This window comes from Nyctibius grandis, chromosome 1 (assembly GCF_013368605.1).
Source record: "Nyctibius grandis isolate bNycGra1 chromosome 1, bNycGra1.pri, whole genome shotgun sequence".
In the NCBI taxonomy this organism is placed as follows: Eukaryota; Metazoa; Chordata; class Aves; order Nyctibiiformes; family Nyctibiidae; genus Nyctibius; species Nyctibius grandis.
Window position 1 is genome coordinate 117,153,792 of NC_090658.1, and position 21,211 is coordinate 117,175,002.

Sequence of the window (21,211 nt, forward strand, 5' to 3'; positions counted from 1 at the left end):
TTGCACAGTGTGCACTTCAGCCAGAGTAGGGCTTGGGACCTGTCTGACATAACTGGATAAGAAATGGCGGGTAATTTCTCCCTCTTTTCCTTTTGCACCGAAGTTGTCCTTGAAACTTCGCAGCAGTTCAGGCTGTTTAGAGTGTTTATTGCACACAAGCCACGATGTTGGAAGGACGTACCCATTTCAGTTTCCACTCTGGCCACTGTAAAAAAAGATGTCCTTGGAGATGAAAAAGGAGCTCTTATCTATAAGCTTTTTTAAATGTCAGATTATTTAACCTGGAAAGGGAACAATTTTGTCATCGTTGAAAAAACCACAAGTTATACTGAAGATTAATCAGATGTTTCAGATTTTCCTGTCTCATAAGACAAGACTGATAGGATACCAAAGGAAAAAAAAAATCCCACTGTATGTAAAATAAACAGAAGAAACATTTACTTGTACATTCATACGTTTTGTCTTCTCAATTGAAATTGTCAACAAGATGCTAATTTTGATTATGTTTAGAACATTTAATTTATTTTGCCATTTAATTTCTTAAAGGACATGCAGTAAAGACTGAGAGCATCAATAAGCCCTGGGGCAGCATCTTTCAAGATAGCAGAGAGCTTTCCAGTACTGTCTTCAGGGAGGATACTCTCCTGGGGCACCTGGGAGGACCTAGCACTGACCGTGATTGCTTCATGAAGCACAAGAGAAGTCCAAGGGCTGCCCTTGTTGCCGGCGTTTCTAGGACGAGCATCCTGTGGTAGGTCCTGGGGAAGCTGGTGCGCTCTTAGGAGTCACTGCAGAGCAGAACAGATAGGAGTTTGCAAAGGAGATCAAGGCAGTCACCCATTTTTGCAAATGGGCACAGCACAGAGGAATGATCAAGCAAGCTGCCTGATGGCAGCGTGATGTGGTGTTGAAAGGATATATGAATTTATATGTAAGTAAAACTGTCCTTAGAGGACAGCCCACACTGAGATTCTCTCTATATGGAAACAGAAACCCCAAATCTCATCCTTCTCATCATCATAGTTCTGTATCTCAGTAATTCGTCTGTACTACCAGCATTACCACTCTGAATCCATTATTACTTTTAAACTGAGAACTACCTATATAAAATATGGAAGTGTAACAATTCAGTTCCAAGCATAATTTATTCAGCTTACTCGTGCCTATTTCAAAGCCACTGTTTGTGTCAATAATGCACACGGCTGAATGACTATTTCTAGTTGAACCTCGATTTTGTTAAACTGATCAGAAGCAATTAATTGAATGAACAGACACCATCCTGATCAGGTTTTGATTTCAAAGGTGATAAAAAACTTTTTAAGTGGCTTTGGGGGGATTTTTTTTCCCCTCTACAGCTGTATCATTTTCTCTCCAAATCATAAATGCCATTTTTCAGACTTCCCTCCCTATCGCACAAAAATAGCTCCCACTTGTCAATTTAAGAAATGGTTGATTGGCATAAAGCCAGCAGAGGAAGCATAAATGCCTGAGAAGTTTTCAGGCAGGCAATATCTATGTAAACAATTATTGTTGTCTTGTTTTCATTTCTAGGCAACAGAACCTCAGAGACACATACATAGCATACAGACAATATCTGGACAGCCTTCCAACCCCTTCTGTCCAGGCTGTAACAGTCTACATTTTCTCCATATATAAAGGAACAGTATTTTCCAGATTCAGAATAAAAGATATTTTCACGTGGAAGATACTTGTTTTTAAGAATCTATGAAGTGATCATTTAATTTCACAAATTTAAATCCTTTTAAAAAAAAGTAAGATTCCTGAGATTCAATCTGCAGTAAATTTTTAATACAGTCTGGAGTCTGGAAGAAACATATAATTAGTCAACAAACATACAGTAATCTATATTTCCTTTTGTGCTATTTGGTGGCCCAGGGCTGTCAGTGTTTTTGATACTTTCCAAACAAATCAAAACCATTGATCAGTGCACTGAGACTGCCAACCTACATGTCAACTTTGGCAATTCAAAGACTGACATTTGTATTTATCCCTTTATTCACTTCTCCAAGAAAAATCTGCAATTAAGACTCCTTTATCTCAAGAGCGATGCACCACTGATGTTTTCACAGTATTTTGCTTTTATTTTCAAACATCTAATCACAGGAAGAATTGATCCTGCAGTTCTTGAGGCAAATCTCTGTATTTCCCCATGAATATTCTCCCAGGATGGGAATAATTTTGTATCATTTCAAAGGTGTTTGTTTTCTCTCCAGCTGGAGAAGAACAGAAATCATCATCTCTGATAGCTTCTCACCAGTTCGAAGGCCTTGCACACGTTGCTGGGCTGTTAAGGTTGAATCTGTCTCTAACACCAGGGGGATTTCTGCCACAATAAATTGTTTCTTACGCAAAAATAAAGTATTACTGGTGTTGGTGATAAGAACATTTCTTGGTAAAAAGGTTCTTTGACGATCTGTGGGGAGTAGCATTATCATGTAAATCATGGTTTTCTGCTCCTGAATCTGAATTGAGTTCAACCTGCTTCAGCGTAAGGGATGGAAGCAGCGTGTGGATATTGTCCTCCGTTTTCAAAGGTGTTTTAGGGATTGTGAAGAGGAAGTTCTACTATCACAAATAACTACTGAGAAGTTTCACAGAATCACAGAATGTTAGGGATTGGAAGGGACCTCAAAAGATCATCTAGTCCAATCCCCCTGCCGGGGCAGGATTGCCTAGACCATATCACACAGGAACGCGTCCAGGCGGGTTTTGAATGTCTCCAGAGAAGGAGACTCCACAACCTCTCTGGGCAGCCTGTTCCAGTGTTCAGTCACCCTCACCGTAAAGAAGTTTTTCCTCATATTTAAGTGGAACCTCCTGTGTTCCAGCTTGCACCCATTGCCCCTTGTCCTGTCAAGGGATGTCACTGAGAAGAGCCTGGCTCCATCCTCTTGACACTTGCCCTTTACATATTTATAAACATTAATGAGGTCACCCCTCAGTCTCCTCTTCTCTAAGCTAAAGAGACCCAGCTCCCTCAGCCTCTCCTCATAAGGGAGATGTTCCACTCCCTTAATCATCTTCGTGGCTCTGCGCTGGACTCTCTCTAGCAGTTCCCTGTCCTTCTTGAACTGAGGGGCCCAGAACTGGACACAATACTCCAGATGTGGCCTCACCAGGGCAGAGTAGAGGGGGAGGAGAACCTCTCTCGACCTGCTGACCACACCCCTTCTAATACACCCCAGGATGCCATTGGCCTTCTTGGCCACAAGGGCACACTGCTGGCTCATGGTCATCCTGTTGTCCACTAGGACCCCCAGGTCCCTTTCCCCTACACTGGTCTCCAACAGCTCTGCCCCCAACTTGTACTGGTACATGGGGTTGTTCTTGCCCAGATGCAGGACTCTACACTTGCCCTTGTTATATTTCATTAAATTTCTCCCCGCCCAACCCTCCAGCCTGTCCAGGTCTCTCTGAATGGCTGCGCAGCCTTCTGGTGCGTCAGCCACTCCTCCCAGTTTTGTGTCATCAGCAAGTTCGCTGACAGCGCACTCTAATCCCTCATCCAAGTCATTAATGAATATATTGAATAGAACTGGTCCCAGAACCGATCCTTGCGGAACTCCGCTAGACACAGACTTCCAACTGGACTCTGTCCCACTGACCACTACTCTCTGGCTTCTTTCCTTCAGCCAGTTCACAATCCACCTCACTACCCGATCATCCAGACCACACTTCCCCAGTTTAGCTGCGAGGATGCTGTGGGAGACCGTGTCAAACGCTTTACTGAAATCGAGATAGACCACATCCACAGCTTTACCATCATCTATCCACCGGGTAACATCCTCATAAAAGGCTATCAAGTTTGGTTTGATCCTTGAGTGCCCAGCTAATAGCAGTGTCTGATATTACTCAGACTACTTTCACAACTGCTGTATGGGCAGGAAGAAACAGTCCGAATGCTCCTGAGTCTCACCAGGGGAAAACAGTTCATTCAGTCATTCATTCTACATCGAATTTATTTTCTGGACACTTCTGAACAGGCAGAGTATAGCCTAGCAGAGGAGAACAACAGAAGATAGTCTCATCACAGTTTGCAGAAAGATGGATCTTACCAATAACAGCACTAGAGATACTGACTGTGTGTCCTCCTTTTCAAAATCGCATTAATGCCTTCTCTCGTTTAGCCATGCTAAAATTTTACCGCTTGCAGTATTTAGTAGGATATGTTTCCTACAGGTACCCATGTTCAAGAACTTCTTTTTGCCTGCTTGTAAAGAAAACAAAGAGCTAGGTAACTGCCTACAAACAGCTACTGCTGCAAGTAATGGAGGGAAATTCCTCCTTTGCTCATGCTTCCAGATCCAGAATTCTTCTGTTGGAATCCCAGCTGTCTCACAAATATTTCGGTCACGCTAAATCTCAGCTAGAAATCCCAATCTTTAGAGAAGTCTGTATCTAGCTTCAACCTTTACCATTAATGACTGGTATAACAAACACAGGGCCTACTGACCTTGTTTTACTCTTCAAGTTTGCAGATATTTGCTTCTTAAGTTGTGCTTAAAGGTCCAGGCCCATCTCTAATTTACAATCCCGTTGAAAACTTCATTATCGAAATAAATTCTGAAATGTTTTTACTGGACTTTGAACTTTTCTTCTGACAGGTAACTTTTATTTTCACATTTGGAAATGAACTCTTAATGTTGAGGTCACAGTTTGTGCACACAAATGTTATCCTAGGTTTAGGAGCCAGCAAGCCTCTTAATTTGTGTGGCTTGTAATTAAAATATATATATAAAAACAGGTTTTTCCTTTCTGAGCTTTGTTCTGATCTGACACCTTCCTAATTTGCAAGAAAAACTTTATGAATTATTCCATTTTTCATGACAAGCACTTCAGCTGCATGTTAGAGAAGCAACAAACTGCCGTAACTTGTGTGTGACATTTCTATGGTTATAGATAGCGAGGGGGGAAATAAAAAAAAAATAATAAAAAAAAAAGAGTTCCTTAGAAAATGACAGCTGCAACACCAAAATTGCTTGTCTGTCTGGAAAAGAACACTGCATTATCTAAAAGCAGTTCTGTGCAGGTTTTGCATTAGAATCTACAAACGACTGAAAGCAAAACAGTTCCAGGAGCTTGAATAGCTTCTTGCAGATTTTTAGATTCCTGAAGTTTTCATTTGAAGTGCCAAGTTTTCCGTTTGAAGAAGGATGCTATGAAATATTTGAGGCCTAATAAAATTCAGTAAGAGGCTAACGATGTCCTGAGCTTGCATCTTTTGAATTGGCTGTTACAACTTCTAGGAATTATTCAGGGGTGATTACAAACACTACCTCATTCATGGATCACGTTGTGAGAAGCTACCATAAGTCTACGTATACGTGGCGGGTGTCCAGACAGCACAGCTACAGGCTCTGAAGACAGCCCACCAGCAGACTGCAGTGGGATGAAAGGAAGGGAAGGAACCACGTATGAGATACATGGAGAGAACCAGGCTTCTCTTTCTTTCCAAAGATCATTAAGATTTCCTTCCAAACATGCACTTTTTTTTTTTTTCCAAACGAGTATTCCAATCTTTCAGTAAACATCCATGTGAGAAGCCTCATGTAGATTTATATAAATCGTACATAACCAAGTATAATTTATGTGTCTTTAGCCTCAACACACTTCTCACAAATTACCGTTGGCAGATCAGAAGTGGAACCAAAAATAGCAGATTACTGCTCCGGATAAACACTTCAGAAGTTACTTAAGTCCCAGCACTGTGCCAGAGCCAGCCTATACACCAAGATCGTGGAACACACAAAGGTTTAAAGCTTGCAGTCAACTCCAGCTACTCGGGACCAGACGATTGTCTGGCAAGCAGGCTAACTTCACCACTGAAAATTAAAAGGGCTAACGTGACTTTTGAAATCAGTGTAATTTAATTATGCTTATCGTCCTGGTTTCAGCTGGGATGGAGCTATTTCTTCTTAGTAGCTAGAGTAGCGCAATGTTTTGGATTTGGTATGAGAACAATGCTGATAATATGCTGATGTTTTTAGTTGTTACTAGGAAATCAAGGACTCTTCAGCTTCCCATGCTTTGCTAGCGTGCAGGTGCACAAGTAGCTGGGAAGGAGCACAGCCAGAGCAATGGATCCAAACAGGCTAATGGGATATTCCATATCATACAACGTCATGCTCAGTGTATAGATGAGGGTAGGCCGGGAAGCTCGCTCTCTCTCTTCTGGGATTGCAGTTTCAGTGTTTCTCTCCTCCAGGAGAAAGCTTAAATAAAATCTTAATAAACTTTCAGAAAAAAAATCAAGCATTATTATACAAATTCAGAGTAAGATCCTATCACATTTACATTTAAGTGAGCTTGTAACTTGTATTTAAGTTCAGCACTCAGGAACTTTTCCTCAAGTCCAAGCCTAAGCTTTTCAGCTAGTTCGCATACTGAGCTTATATAGCACATTGTTTTCCAGTATCGCAAGTGGATAATACTGTAAGTATCCAAGTAGTAATACCAAATTAGTTTCATCTTCAAATCCTAAAGTTTCAATTAAACAAAGTATGTTATGCTTTTGAAGACAGACTTCCTTCAAACATTTCTAAGATGGTTATTTTGTAGAAGTACACTTCCTTACTCCACAGTTCAGAACACTGTATCATCACCTAACAAAATGACAATACCTTCCTCAGCAGGAACTGATGGCTCAGTTTCAGAAGTGCCAGTATCCATATCTTCAGAAGCTTTGGCACCTGGCTTCTCTTGTTCCACCTCACATAGATACACATCAATGGGTCCTTTTGTGCTCTTCACATGTACTTCTATGTGATCCTATAAAAGAGTTACTTGCATATAAGCCAAAGAACAAATCTTACACAACAGTTATCTATTTTTACACATATTTTAAAGCCAATAGATTAAGAACAGAACAAATACAGGAATAACATAACTACTTACAATTGTGTTACTAGTTCTACATAAAGTATGACTATTACATAGATTTGTAGGCCAATTATTAGACACCATTAAGCTAACAAGGTTTAATTCTTGACAAACATGCACCTAACAAATCTTTAAGTCTTTTTACCAACCTTTTGATATATAAGTAAGATGTACTATATGTTTAGGCAGAGTAACAAAATTTAAAACTTGACAAGTCAATGCCATGGATCAGAAAACACACCAGAGCACACAGCAACTTTAATAATAGGGCAAAGCAAATAACCATATTCCTTTCACTGCTTCCTTTCAGCAGACATCACATTGCAAGGCACAGAGCAAATCAAATGTAATGGGCAATGGAGAGAAGATTCTGTTTTAAAACACCGCTTTTTAAATCCTGCCTTCTTTTGCTTCAGGAAGCCTCTGAGATCTTATCTTTTCCATCCCCACAGGATGAGAGCCAGCTCCTTTTACCAGTGAAACCACTGGAGATCTAGGCAGTGGATCTCAGTCTTCTGGTTCTATTGATTCCTATCTCCTTTTCCTACAGTATGTCCTCTCTTCCTGTGCACAAGGCAAGGCAAATTTGATGACTACACAATTAAGAACATTATTAAAAAAAGCACACACAAAAGGAAAACAGAATTAAAGCTGCCTTTGTTACCTTAAGCTTACTTCCAGTATTCCTCCTCTTTCACAGCACTATTTTAAGCAGGGGGTTCCCAGTACATAGGCCCAGGCACAGTGGGACTGATTCCAGAGGGCAAAGCTACAGCTCCTCTGTATGACCCAGCTGGGAGGATGCGTGACGTACCTTGAGGTGAGGGCAGGACACAGCCCCCACCTCCATGAAAAAAACACCTGGACATGATCTAGTAGAGGGCCAAAACAGTTTCTTCTGTCAACCACGCTGTGCATTTCATAGTTTAATATTACAGTAACAATAGCTGCCTACTCATTAAGCAGTAAGACAGCATTTATATGCTGTTAAGATCATTATCAAATCGGGCTTATTGCTTTGTTTGGTTAGATTTACAAGTTTTGTAGATTTTAGTATACAAACAACAGCTCTTTGGAAGTGTCATTACCCTAGTAATTATCAAGGAAACTGATAGTGGAAATAAGTAACAATTATTGCAGCTGTTCCATTCTCTCTAGCAAAACCAAATAAACATGTCTGAGCTTTAGTTAATAGTTTAGGTAAACAAAAAAAAATACTGAAAATACATTTGCTATACATGACAAAGAAACTGGAAGTCAATTACCAATTGCTGCTGCAAAAATCAAATTTGAGAACTTTTGGTACCTTAAGACAGAAATGTATAAAACTTACTTCTTTAGGAACTGGTATTTCCAATTTGGTCTCCTCTGGAGCTTTGATTGCAATCACAATCTGTTCTTGAAATGCCCGAATGCTACAGATATCTTGATATGTCACATAAGCTAGTGTATACATTGGTCAAGGACTCTGTAAAGTAATTTGCTAATGGGCAGAAGCAAAGAATATGATGTTAAGATATGCTGAAGCAGAATACCAGCTTAAGAAGTGGTAAACAGTTCAGCTGAGGCTACTTTAATACTAGCTTTGTAAAATTAAGTATTAGCTAACAAGTGGAAAAACTTTTTTTTTAAGCTTTTTTACTTCCTAGAAATAAAGAAAATGGGGATATTCAGTATTAAAAAAACAAACACATTAGACAAAGGGTTTTCACAGATGCTGTCCTAAGTCTACAAAGCAGAAGGAATGCTGCCCTTGAGAAACTACTACTTCGTTTTGTAACAACTATGCACGTAAATAATTTCCTGGAAAACTATGGAATTATTTTCTTAACCAGAACAGGTAAGGCGTAATGAAAAGATTTCCTGATATCATACAGAAAACGGGCCCATTTCATTTAAGCACAGACCTTAAGTGTCTGCCAGACAAGGGAGCTAAGCAATATTTTATTGTAACCCAGAACCTTAATGTTTATGTCATATTAAAAGAAATCTCTTTCCTGTTATCAAAACCTATCTGAAAGATAAGACTGCACTGGAAACTCTCCCAGGAGAGAGAAGAGTACTAGCACAGAACCAACATACCATTGTATCTTTTTTGCAACAGGCCACTGGGACTCTGTTTTGGGTCCTCTTTCTCATCTCACTAAGCAACTCAACCTCACTGGTAGGTCAAGACCTGCCCCTGGGACAACTTTACTCCATAATGGAGAGAACAAGGTGACAGTCAGCGTACTAAGACTATTGCCCCACTTCCATTCTTCTGCAGTGGAAAGGTCACACAAGTTGCACTCCTCCGAGAACAGGCTAGATTGCGCACGATACTGCAAAGCAGGGCATGTGACTAGCATATACTAATAGAAAATAACCAATAAGTTTCCTATTATAAAACTCATTATCAAGTACTACTCCATACCCATGGTATCAGCCTACACCTATTACTAGATACCCAAGTACTTGCAACCAAAACCATATGTTAAAGTAATGCAAGAGTTAAAAGGATATTTTGCATTTTCTTTGTCATCTGTTAGTTCAAATAACTTATGAGCACAATCGTTGATTAATTCATCCAGAGCTTCTTCCATAGCTGACAAGTCAGAAATTTCATCTTCAAGGCTTTGCTGTTCTGGTGCTTTTCCAACAACTTGGTCGTGGTCAGAACCTCTAGAATATGAAAGTTGTCTCGTATGTTTATATAAATAAAGAGTCTGTTTATTGAACACAAAGTATACTAACAGGAAACAACAAGGAACTCTGGCATCCTTGACTCTGCTGAATTACGCTTCATGGTGTTTTTGCACTTCTTCACATAGTAAGCAATTCAGACAGCCTAAGGATACAGAAGAACTTAAAATATTTTTATCTATTAGCAGTAATTCCATATGCTTAAAACACTCTCAAAGTTATAAACTTTACTCAACATTGTTCGGTTTTATTGTTTCAGAAATTAGAAGTTTCAAAGCCAACTCACACCCACTGGATCAGATTCTTAGATCTTTTCCGAATTAAGTGGATTCCATCCAACACATTGGTAATGTCATACACTCTTCGTTTTCGTACTCCAAGCGTTGTTGCTACTTCATTTAAATCAAGGACACCATCTGGTGCTGTTCTGACAAGATCCATGAATTTTCGGGTGAAATAAACCAAGGACGCATCAAATCGAGACTTTTTGACTTTCAGAGTTCCTGTAAAGATTTGATAGAATATTTAGGGGAAACTACTAAACGAGTATGAAGTGTTCCTTAAAAAAACAACAGTAATGAAGTAGCAATGAAGATAAAAGTCTGAAAACACTGTCATTATTAATGCCAACATTGCAATGTCATTATAAAAAGTCTATTAACTACATATACCCTCGTTTGTTTGCAATGATTGTAGCTTAATAGCAAGCATGCATCTTCATGCTTTCAACCTGCATGACTTCAGACTGCATGGACATCAGTAGCTGTGTAACTGTATGATCTGTAGGACGTGAGCTCAGACTACTGAATGAATACCAGTGAAACCTTTGGGTAACTACATATAGTGTCAGGGCACTGCCAGAGAACTGTAGCTCTATCATCTGCTCCATGACACTGTTATAAGGTTTTTTCACACTCTTTTGGCCCAGATTAACCAGTAGGTCTCCCAGGTAACACTCAGGCATGGCTCAGGAGATAGCCTGCTTTCAGGAACTGTTTCAGCCTGGATGTGACCAATCTGTTCTGGAGTCCGAGAACTTACTAGATGGACAAGCTCTGGCTGTACTATTTGGCCTCAGGGCAAAAGAACTGGTGATGCCATTGTTTAATTTACTAATGCAACAAAGATCTACAGACACCAGGACTCCACAAGTTTAAGAGAGATCCCTGTGCTGTGTGTATCCATTACCAGCATATTCTCAGAAACAGCAGAAAAGTTACTGACAAACAGTTTGTTTAACATTAGATTGTTATTTACGTATGCATAAAGCATAAAAAAGTCTGTATTTTTAAAGCACAAAAAAGACATGGTACACATGCACGCGTCTGATGCTACAGTCAGTGAAAGACTGTCAAATCCTGCTGTTAGTTGTCTTTTCTCCTGCAAAGGAAACCAGGCATTTAATGTATTTTCTTTATAGCAGTGGGAAGGTATACGTGCAGCAGATTTAAAGAGGAAAAACTGAAGAATGTATTGCTTCATATCTGTTATTTCATTTAGTGTGCGGCATTCCTCCTGTTCTGCCTATATTAGATACATAACAACTACTCATTTGTTTACAGCATGTATTCAGCATTGTAAAAAAAGCATGAAATACTTCAAGAGTAATCTTCACACAGTGAACACAGCAACTTACTTCTCACAAAGTGTACGTCATCATCCACATCCAGGTTGATCATTTCTGGCTGGGGAAAAAAAAAAAATTATAACTGACATAAAATGCTGCCTACACAGGAAGGTTCTCCAGAAGAAATCCCCAAATCACCTCTAGATGCTACAGCCATCAGAATGCTGACAACTCAACAGATGTTACGGTGAAGGAGTGTCACTGGATAGAAGGGATACATGCTCACTGAGTCCTATCAGAATTTTCAGCCTTTAATCTCAGCACATCTCCCTCTGCCTTGGAAAGCAGGAAACACCACCTAATTCCCTAATGCTTGGGCAATGGTCACAACCTAAAGAGATACCTGTATACACTCCGCACATAGAAGCTCCAGCTATTCCATGTAACAGCTCACACACAGATGATATGCTGCTATTATACAGCTTTACAAGTATTTTGTAGGGGGCTTCCAGACTGGCAGCAGAGTCTGCTCTGGTCAAGAAACCGGCAGGATGAACCCAAGCAGGTACTTCATTCACAGAATCACAGAATCACAGAATCACAGAATCACAGAATCACAGAATCACAGAATCACAGAATCACAGAATCACAGAATCACAGAATCACAGAATCACAGAATGTTAGGGACTGGAAGGGACCTCGAAAGATCATCTAGTCCAATCCTCCTGCCGGAGCAGGATTGCCTAGACCATATCACACAGGAACGCGTCCAGGCGGGTTTTGAATGTCTCCAGAGAAGGAGACTCCACAACCTCTCTGGGCAGCCTGTTCCAGTGTTCGGTCACCCTCACCATAAAGAAGTTTTTCCTCATATTTATGTGGAACCTCCTGTGTTCCAGCTTGCACCCATTGCCCCTTGTCCTGTCAAGGGATGTCACTGAGAAGAGCCTGGCTCCATCCTCATGACACTTGCCCTTTACATATTTATAAACATTAATGAGGTCAACCCTCAGTCTCCTCTTCTCTAAGCTAAAGAGACCCAGCTCCCTCAGCCTCTCCTCATAAGGGAGATGTTCCACTCCCTTAATCATCTTCGTGGCTCTGCGCTGGACTCTCTCTAGCAGTTCCCTGTCCTTCTTGAACTGAGGGGCCCAGAACTGGACACAATATTCCAGATGCGGCCTCACCAGGGCAGAGTAGAGGGGGAGGAGAACCTCTCTTGACCTGCTAACCACACCCCTTCTAATCCACCCCAGGATGCCATTGGCCTTCTTGGCCACAAGGGCAAACTGCTGGCTCATGGTCATCCTGCTGTCCACTAGGACCCCCAGGTCCCTTTCCCCTACGCTGGTCTCCAACAGCTCTGCCCCCAACTTGTACTGGTACATGGGGTTGTTTTTGCCCAGATGCAGGACTCTACACTTGCCCTTGTTATATTTCATTAAATTTCTCCCCACCCAACTCTCCAGCCTGTCCAGGTCTCTCTGAATGGCTGCGCAGCCTTCCGGCGCGTCAGCCACTCCTCCCAGTTTGGTGTCATCAGCGAACTTGCTGACAGTGCACTCTATTCCCTCATCCAAGTCATTAATGAATATATTATATAGTACTGGTCCCAGTACCGACCCTTGAGGGACTCCGCTAGACACAGGCCTCCAACTGGACTCTGTCCCATTGACCACCACTCTCTGGCTTCTTTCCTTCAGCCAGTTCACAATCCACCTCACTACCCGATCATCCAGACCACACTTCCTCAGTTTAGCTGCGAGGATGCTGTGGGAGACCGTGTCAAACGCTTTACTGAAATCGAGATAGACCACATCCACAGCTTTACCATCATCTATCCACCTGGTTACGTCCTCATAAAAGGCTATCAAGTTGGTTAAGCATGACTTCCCGTTGGTGAAGCCATGCTGAGTGCCCCTAATGATCCCCCTATCCTTGATGTGCCTAGAGACAGCATCAAGAACAAGTTGTTCCATCACCTTTCCGGGGATGGAGGTGAGGCTGACCGGTCTATAGTTACCCGGGTCCTCCTTCTTGCCCTTTTTGAAGACTGGAGTGACATTCGCTTTCCTCCAGTCCTCAGGCACCTCTCCCGTTGCCCACGACTTAGCAAAGATGATGGAGAGTGGCCTAGCAATGACTTCCGCCAGCTCCCTCAGCACCCGCGGGTGCATCCCATCAGGGCCCATGGATTTATGGACGTCCAGGTTGCTTAATTGGTCCCTGACCCAGCCCTCATCTACCAAGACAGATTCCTCCTCTATCCTGACTTCTTCTGGGGCCTCAGGGGTCCGGGGCTCCTCAGGACAGCCTCCAACAGTATAGACAGAGGCAAAGAAGGCATTCAGTAACTCTGCCTTCTTTTTATCCTCTGTCTCCAGGGCCCCCACCTCATTCATCAGTGGGCCTACATTGCCTCTAGTGTTGGCTTTACCTGCAATGTATTTGAAGAAGCCCTTTCTGTTGTCCTTGACCTCTCTTGCAAGGTTTAATTCCAAGGAGGCCTTAGCTTTCCTAGTTGCCTCCCTACATCCTCTGACAACAGACTTATATTCCTCCCAAGTGGCCAGCCCCTCCTTCCATGATCTGTACACCCTCTTCTTCCACTTGAGTTTGCCCAGCAGTTCCCTGTTTAACCATGCAGGTCTCCTGCTACCCTTCCTTGACTTCCTACCTGTTGGGATGCTCTGATCTTGAGCTCGGAAGAAGCAGTCCTTGAATGCTAACCAACTATCTTGGGCCCCCTTACCTTCTAGTACCCTGTCCCATGGGATTTCCCCTAGCAATTGCTTGAAAAGGCCAAAGTTGGCCCTCCTGAAGTCCAGGGTTGCGATTCTGCTAGCTATTCTGTTCCTGCCACATGAGATCCTGAACTCTACCATCTCATGGTCACTACAACCAAGGCTGCCCTCAACCTTCACCTCTTCAAGCAGACCCTCCTTGTTAGTGAGGATAAGATCCAGCAGCGCTCCTCTCCTAGTTGGCTCATCCACCATTTGCATCAGAAAGTTATCATCAATGCACTGGAGGAACCTCCTGGACTGAGGATGGCTGGCTGAGTAGGCCTCCCAGCAAATATCAGGGTAGTTGAAATCCCCCACAACAACCAGGCCCTGTAATTGCGAGACTGCTCTCAGCTGCCTGTAGAAGGCCTCATCACCGTCCTCATCCTGATCCGGTGGCCTGTAATAGACACCCACAACAGTATCACCCCTCACCCCAATTTAACAAAAGGAGTATTTTCAAATTCAGACTCATTCCAGCTGGAAGAGGCCCAAGAAGGTCTCTGGGCCAACCTCCAACTCCAAACAGGAACAGCCATTAGATCAGAGCAGCTTACTCAAGGCTTTATGCAAGTGGGTCTTGACGGTTTCGAGGGATGGAGGCTACACCTGTCTGGGCATCCCATTCCACTGATTGCTTGTTCTCACAGTGAAAAAGTTTCACTTTCCATCAAGTTGCAATCTCTCTGGCTTCTTTTGTTTCAGTCTGTGGCTATTTCCTTTCAGCCTCCCATCATGCACAGCTGTGAAGTGCCAGCTTCTTGTTAACTTCCTTGCAAGTACTGAAGGGCTGCTGTGGCTTAACAGGCTCCCCCAGCAGTTTATCAACAGCCTTCTTGCCCTGATGGGCCTAAAATGGGACACAGTGTTCCAGAAGCAGCCTAATAAATGCCAAGGAGAGAAGAAGAATCACTTCCCTTGATTTGCTGGCTGTGCTCCTGCTCATACATCCTCACAGGCCTTGATGCTGGCGCACTGCCCCCAGCTGGTGCCACTGCAGGGCACGGGCCCAGGTGCAGGACTTCACACTTGAATTTTCAGCTTCCTTGGTTGAAGTTTGAGGTGTCTGGTGACCCAGTCCTGCAGCCTATTCCCAGCTGTCTACAGCACCTTCCCCACCCACAAACATCATGAGGGTGCATCCCACATCCTCCTCCCATCAACAGGACAGGTCCCAGGATAGACCCCTGAGGAGCTCCACTTGTAATCCACTTTCAGGTAAAGTATGAACGACAAACCACTCCTCTTTGAGCCTGACGATCCAGCCAGGTTATTTTTACTTATCTAGCAGTTTACAATCTGTAATATCCCAGCTCAAAGAGGAGGATGCTGCAGGAGACTGTCTCAAAAGTCCTGCTAAAGCTAATGCAGATGACATCCAAGGCTTTGGATCTACAGATCTAGTCATTTCATCACCAAAGGTAATGAGTTTGCAAGTAGAGTCATGTTGGCTATTCCCAATTGCCTTCTCCTTCACGTCCCTAGAAATAGCTTCCAAGAGAACTTGCTTAATGATTTTTCAAGGGACTGAAGCGAGGCTAAGGTGTAGCTGGCCTCCACAACCTCTCAAAGATGACAAGAGAGCAACTCAGCTCTCTCAGGATGTACCCCAAGTGGGTCCAGGGGATTTATATGGGTTGAGATTTCTCAAGCAATTCCTAACTTGACACTTTTCCATTGCTGGTTGTTCCTCTCCTTGAATCCTGTCTCTTAGACACAAAGCCTAAGGGACATCAGTTCTGAAGACTCTTGCAAGAAGGCCGAGTACTTCAGCCTTATTTGCGTCTGCTCTTCCTAAAACACCTGCCCCATTTAGCAGCAGGTTCACACTCCTCCCCTCCCCCCCTTTACCACTAATGCACCACTAGAGGTTCTTCTTGTCACCCTGATGTTCATTACTAGTTTCAACATCAGAACTTTGGCTTTCCCATCACCATACCAGTATTTTTCATCCTTCTCCTTTATAGCCTGTCCTTGCTTCCACCTCCTGCATATGTCCTTTCTGCACCTCACCCCTAGAGTGCAGGCATAGCTGTGCCCATCCCTCAACACATTTCCATGTTTTCAGGAGTATCAGGATGGAACGTCCCTGTGCTTGTACGATGACCTCCACCTCTTTGGCTCCTCCAACTTTAAAAGTTGCCTCCCTCAAGATCTCTGCTACATGTTGCCTGAATAAGCTGGAGTCCAGGTTTTATACTCTGCTACTTACCTTCCTCACTACACCTAGGGTCTTGAACACCACTATTCCACAGCCATTACAGCAACGGCTGCTAATGATTACCACATCCTTGACTTCCCTGTTTATGAGAAGCAGATTCAGGAAAACATCACCCTCAGCTGACTCATCTAAACACCTACATAAAGAAGCTGTGCCCAACACATTTGTTTCTTACAATCACCATCTCCAATAACAAGAAATTTCCAATTACCAGTGTTAAAACTTATGTAAACTTTTTCATGGCTTTAAGACAATACCACCACATAACTTTTAGCCCAACAATCAAGGTTGATAACAATAAGCAATTTTGAAAAGTATCACAGAATTAGAAGTAGGCTTGTTTTCTGTTAGCCACCTGATAATATTACTAAAAGTAGCAGTGGAAGCTGCACAGAAGATGATTACCTGAACATCACTGATGTTCAGAGAAGAACAGAATACACAGTTGTAGTCTGTTTTTCTCAAACATAGCTACAACCTATTTAACACGATTAAGAGGCTACAGGTAACACAGGTAAGAAAGTCATCCCTTTGCCCTATGACTATCACTACATTTTCCCTTCCCGGGCAGCCTGCTAAAAACGCGACGGAGGAGGTATGCACCACAACAACGCCCCTTTCATGCACCGCTCTGCCTCGGCCGTTCCATCCCAGCGATCTCCTGTCAGGCAGGCGAGAGAAAGGACCTTCGGGCTTCCCCTCAGAACCTCCCGCGCTGGCAGCAAAGCGCTAAGCGCCGTCCCGCCCTTTCCCCATCCACAGGCAGCCTCCCTTCCCCTCCCGCCGCGTACCTCCCTCACATGCTGCGTGTCCGGCCGCAGCGGCCTCAGGCTCTCCCGCTTGGCAGGGCTGCCCATGTTCGCGCGGCCCCTCCTTCCTCCGGCCGCGGCCTGGCGCGGCGGGAGGCCTCTCCCGCCTTGAGACGAGGCGGCGGAGGGAGTGAGGGCAAGCGCTCAGAGGCCTTCACGGCGAGCCTACGAGCCCATGTCGGAAGAAGGAGTCGCCATCCGCAGCCCACCTCTGAGAGGAGGGGGCGACAGAAGCCCTCCCGCCCTCACAGCAGTCCGTGACGGCCGCCTCCCCTCACCCCCCGCCAGCAGAGGGAGGGTTGGGCGGGAGAGCGGAACCCCCGCCCCGTGCGCATGCGCACGCGCGCGTCCGCCTCCCGCCAGAGCTGCGGCGCGAGGGAAGGTGACGGCGACCAACCTTCCCCCGCGGGCGGCGGGGCCGCCGCTCCCTTACCCGGCGGCCCCTGCGGCGCGCTCGCGCCCTCGCCGTCCCGCCCACCGCGGCTTTCCCGCCCACACGGCAGGCCGTGAGCGGCGGCGGGGCAGCGGCGCAGCCGTGCGGTCCGTGCCCTCAGCGCGGCGGGCAGGTGTCTCCGCGGGGAGTCCCTGCTCCGGGCACCCTCCCAGAGCGGCAGAGAAAAGGATTTGCGCGCCTCCTTCCTCCGTGTCCTGCCGGTGGGGTGCAGCCGGCAAGGGGAGCTTAAACTGATTGCTCTTTATGGCAGCTAACAGCTCCCTACCATACTGTAGTCTGTCATGGAGTTCTTATGGTGCTCTGGAGAAATGTGAATTTCATTGGGCATTGTGTAAAACTGCCGCTCTGGTATGAGGAATTCAAAGCCATAGAATCGTTTTGGTTGGAAAGGACCTTTAAGATCAAGTCCAACCATTAACCCAGCACTGCCAAGTCCACCACTAAACCATGTCCCTGAGCACCACATCTACTCGTCTTTTAAATACCTCCAGGCATGGTGGCTCCACCACTTCCCTGGGCAGCCTGTGCCAATGTTTTGTGGAGAACATTTTTCCTGTGGAGAAATTTTTCCTCATATCCAATCTAAACCTCCTCTGGCGCAACTTGAGGCCGCTTCCTCTCATCCTGTCATTAGTTACTTGGGAGAAGAGACTGACACCCACCTCGCTACAACCTCCTTTCAGGTAGCTGTAGAGAGCAATAAGGTCTCCCCTGAGCCTACTTTTCTCAAGGCTAAACAACCCCAGTTCCCTCAGCCGCTCATCATAAGACTTGTTCTCCAGACCCTTCACCAGCTTCGTTGCCCTTCTTAGGACTCTCTCCAGCACGTCAATGTCTTTCTTGTAGTGAGGGGCCCAAAACTGAACACAGCATTCGAGGTGCGGAAGACTTCGTTCGTCTTCTAATATGGCAGACTGGACAGGTCAAATAACACTATTATATTGCAAAAATAATGAATTCATTTTAATTTATTAGCTGTTTTGTATCCCTTCAGGTTAGACATTCCTTTGGAGTAGCTCATGGTCACCACTGATAACATCAAATGCCTTGCTAGAGGATGGAGTTTTCTTCATAGTAACCAATTTTCCATCAATTACTTGCATGCTAATAATTGTCCTTGTAGAGCTAAGGTGGATTGTTCTCCTGCACTAATCAATTTGTAAGGAAAAAAAAAAGGGGAAAAACGTCTTACAGCTCCTCAAAGGTGTGATGTTTGTTGGTGTAGCGGGAGACATAAAGCCTTGAGCTGTGCAGTGAAAGACGTCATGCAAATGTTGCTTGTCAGTATCCTGAGAGCTTAGACTGCTGCAGATGCAAAAGGTTTTCCTGTCACAGAAGGAACAACACGTCACTGAAATGTAAAAACGCTCATTTTTGTGTGGACAGCATGATCCTTGCTAACTCCTCTGGACTGATAAACACAGTCCCATAAGGAATGAATATTACTCCCTCTTTGTTGTACTCTTAGCTGGAAGCCGTATCTTACCATTGGATTCACAGGTTGTATAAACCCACTGCAATAAAGCAGGTTTTTTCCAGCTGGAACAGCAAAATGGTTTGGAATAGATGTCTTGGGCCGCTTTGTTTTGGGGAGGTATAAGGAATGTGCCATGCAGTATAAAAGTCATTGAACAGGATTTTGATGATTGTTGAGCGCTCAGATATGAGGAGGGCAGCTAATGACTCATAACTTGAGGATTAGGAGACATGAGTTTCTGTATTAACCCATGTGGAAAACATTGCATCAACATTTGATGATACTGTTGTTCTAGCCAGTCATAAGATCAAATTCTGTTGTTCCTGTGCTTCTCTGTCCTTGGCTGCTGCTGTATCTAACTGAGCAAAGAAAAGCCCCACATGGATTCAGATACTGGAAGGTTTTTCTAGGTTTACGTGAAAAGTATAAAGCCTAATTTTTTTCTTAAATAGAAATTAGATTTTGAAGTAACTGACTGGACTATCAGGAGTTTCAGCTGTGGCATTCTGTTGATCAAAGCATTTGCTTCTAGTGTGTTATTATTGACATTTTATGAAGCTGATAATTAAATTTCTCCCACATTCTTTATTACTCTTGTAGGTGTAAATGTAAATTATATCCCATTTGCTGTTATCTTATTGGATATGAAAATGGCTGTGCACTCTTTTTACTATCCCCAAACGTTAACTGTATATGACATGATTCTTAAACTGAAAGATTTGCTCATTTATCTGAAATGGTTTTCGTCGATTGCATTGATTCTTAACCTGCCACCGGGGGGCAATAATTCCCTTTCCGAAATCTGATCTTCTCACATTAATACATACTAGAACAGTGGTCTCATTAAAATTTTTGAGGGACTATATGTGAAAGTCAAAACATAGTTTTCTTCAAAATGTTTCGCTTGCTTAATGTAACACCAATTGCGTTAATATCAATATTTTACTCTGTGCTACTTAGGCACATAGCTTTTACTATTATGTTGAGCAGCTGAAAATAGACTGGTTTTTACTGGTGAACCTCATGCAGCACTGTAACGGTGCAAGGTTTGGATTTCATGCAAACCAGCATTTTTTGTGTTTTTTATATTGCCACTCTAATATTTTAAGATTTGTTTTGAATGCTGTTACACAGAATCACAGAATTGTTTTGGTCGGAAAAGACATTTAAGATCATCGAGCCCAATCGTAAACCTGGCAGGTGTTTGGCTTGGCCACTGCCATCCTTTCTTCCAGTTTCTCACTCTCCCTTGTAGCAGTGAGAACATGAAATGGCTGAGAAATGTTGGGGCACCTGTTCTGCACTGAGGGAAGGGTAGAGGAGAAGGAGATTCTGGGAAGGTGGATTACCTGCCACTGGGAGACATGCTGTAGGAGGATGGTGGAAAAGGAGGAAACACTGGGAAAACTCAGGTAGTCATTTCCATTTTGGAGGCATCTGTGTTCCAGCCATGCACGCTGTGCTTGTCCAGCCCCAGTGCTTCCTTGTTTCGCCATTAGGGAGTAACAGCCCTCGTGAACAGGTCCCAGCCCTCCAGCAAGGTTAGATCACCTTCATCTCCAGAGCCTTAAAGCTAAGCAGACTTTTCTACCCCTCTTCTTATCCTTCACTTCCTCTCACTTAGCCACCACATGCAAAGTAGAAAGGAGCTATTACCACTGATGATAGAGCAAAATAATTGCTGACTGTGGAATGGCAAAATTCAGTTTTGCCTACAATACTGAGGAACCTTGAGGTGCTTCTGATCAGAAGGCAAATTCTAATAAATAATAATAAATTATTTGATTGTAAATTTCATGTTTATCTAAAGATAAACCCTGGCAAAGCAAAAAAAATATGGAGAGATACCTTCTTTATTGCACCAAATGGAATTACTATAATCCTAATCCTCTCGTTCCACACAAAAAAATTATATTTTTCTAACTATATTTCTCGGTCTAACAAAGATGATATCTCTCTTTGCAAGTTTGCCTTGACTTTGTATTCTAATACCATGTCTTTGAACATGACTCTGGAACAGCTGGAGTAATTTCTGTTACTTGTAGCCATCATTCTAGCTCAGGTAACACACTCAGTTTCTTAGAAACATCTGTTCATAGCCATATTTAATGACCTTTTGCCCAGGAATAGTCAGACTGGCATGTTACCTAACTAAAATTCAGGCATGTGCTTCAAGTGTTGGTTACCTTTAGTCACATGCATGGGGATGCCTGTGTTTTGGCCATGTAATAAGCATGCCATATGACTGAAAATGCTTAAGATGTGAGTTCTCTTACTGCCAGAGTGAAATATTATGGTGATTGTTGTTGCTGGTG

The 21,211-nt window shown here is 43.5% G+C and overlaps 1 protein-coding gene across 2 annotated transcripts; it reads right to left on the reverse strand.

Annotated features, from left to right (window-relative positions):
• Positions 1 to 416: 416 nt before the first annotated feature.
• On the reverse strand, positions 417 to 17,279 carry E2F6 (E2F transcription factor 6). 2 transcript variants are annotated; one of them, XM_068420217.1, is made up of 7 exons: positions 16,948 to 17,279; positions 11,219 to 11,267; positions 9,875 to 10,085; positions 9,402 to 9,561; positions 8,234 to 8,347; positions 6,642 to 6,789; positions 417 to 788 (listed from the first exon to the last, which is right to left on the reverse strand). In XM_068420217.1, the coding sequence occupies exons 1-7, from the start codon at positions 17,011 to 17,013 to the stop codon at positions 733 to 735; spliced, it is 804 nt and encodes a 267-aa protein (XP_068276318.1). In that variant the 5' UTR covers positions 17,014 to 17,279; the 3' UTR covers positions 417 to 732. The 2 variants fall into 2 exon arrangements, with proteins under 2 accessions (XP_068276318.1, XP_068276226.1); XM_068420125.1 differs by having other exon boundaries at positions 9,869 to 10,085; positions 16,948 to 17,277.
• Between the last annotated feature and the right edge of the window lie 3,932 nt (positions 17,280 to 21,211).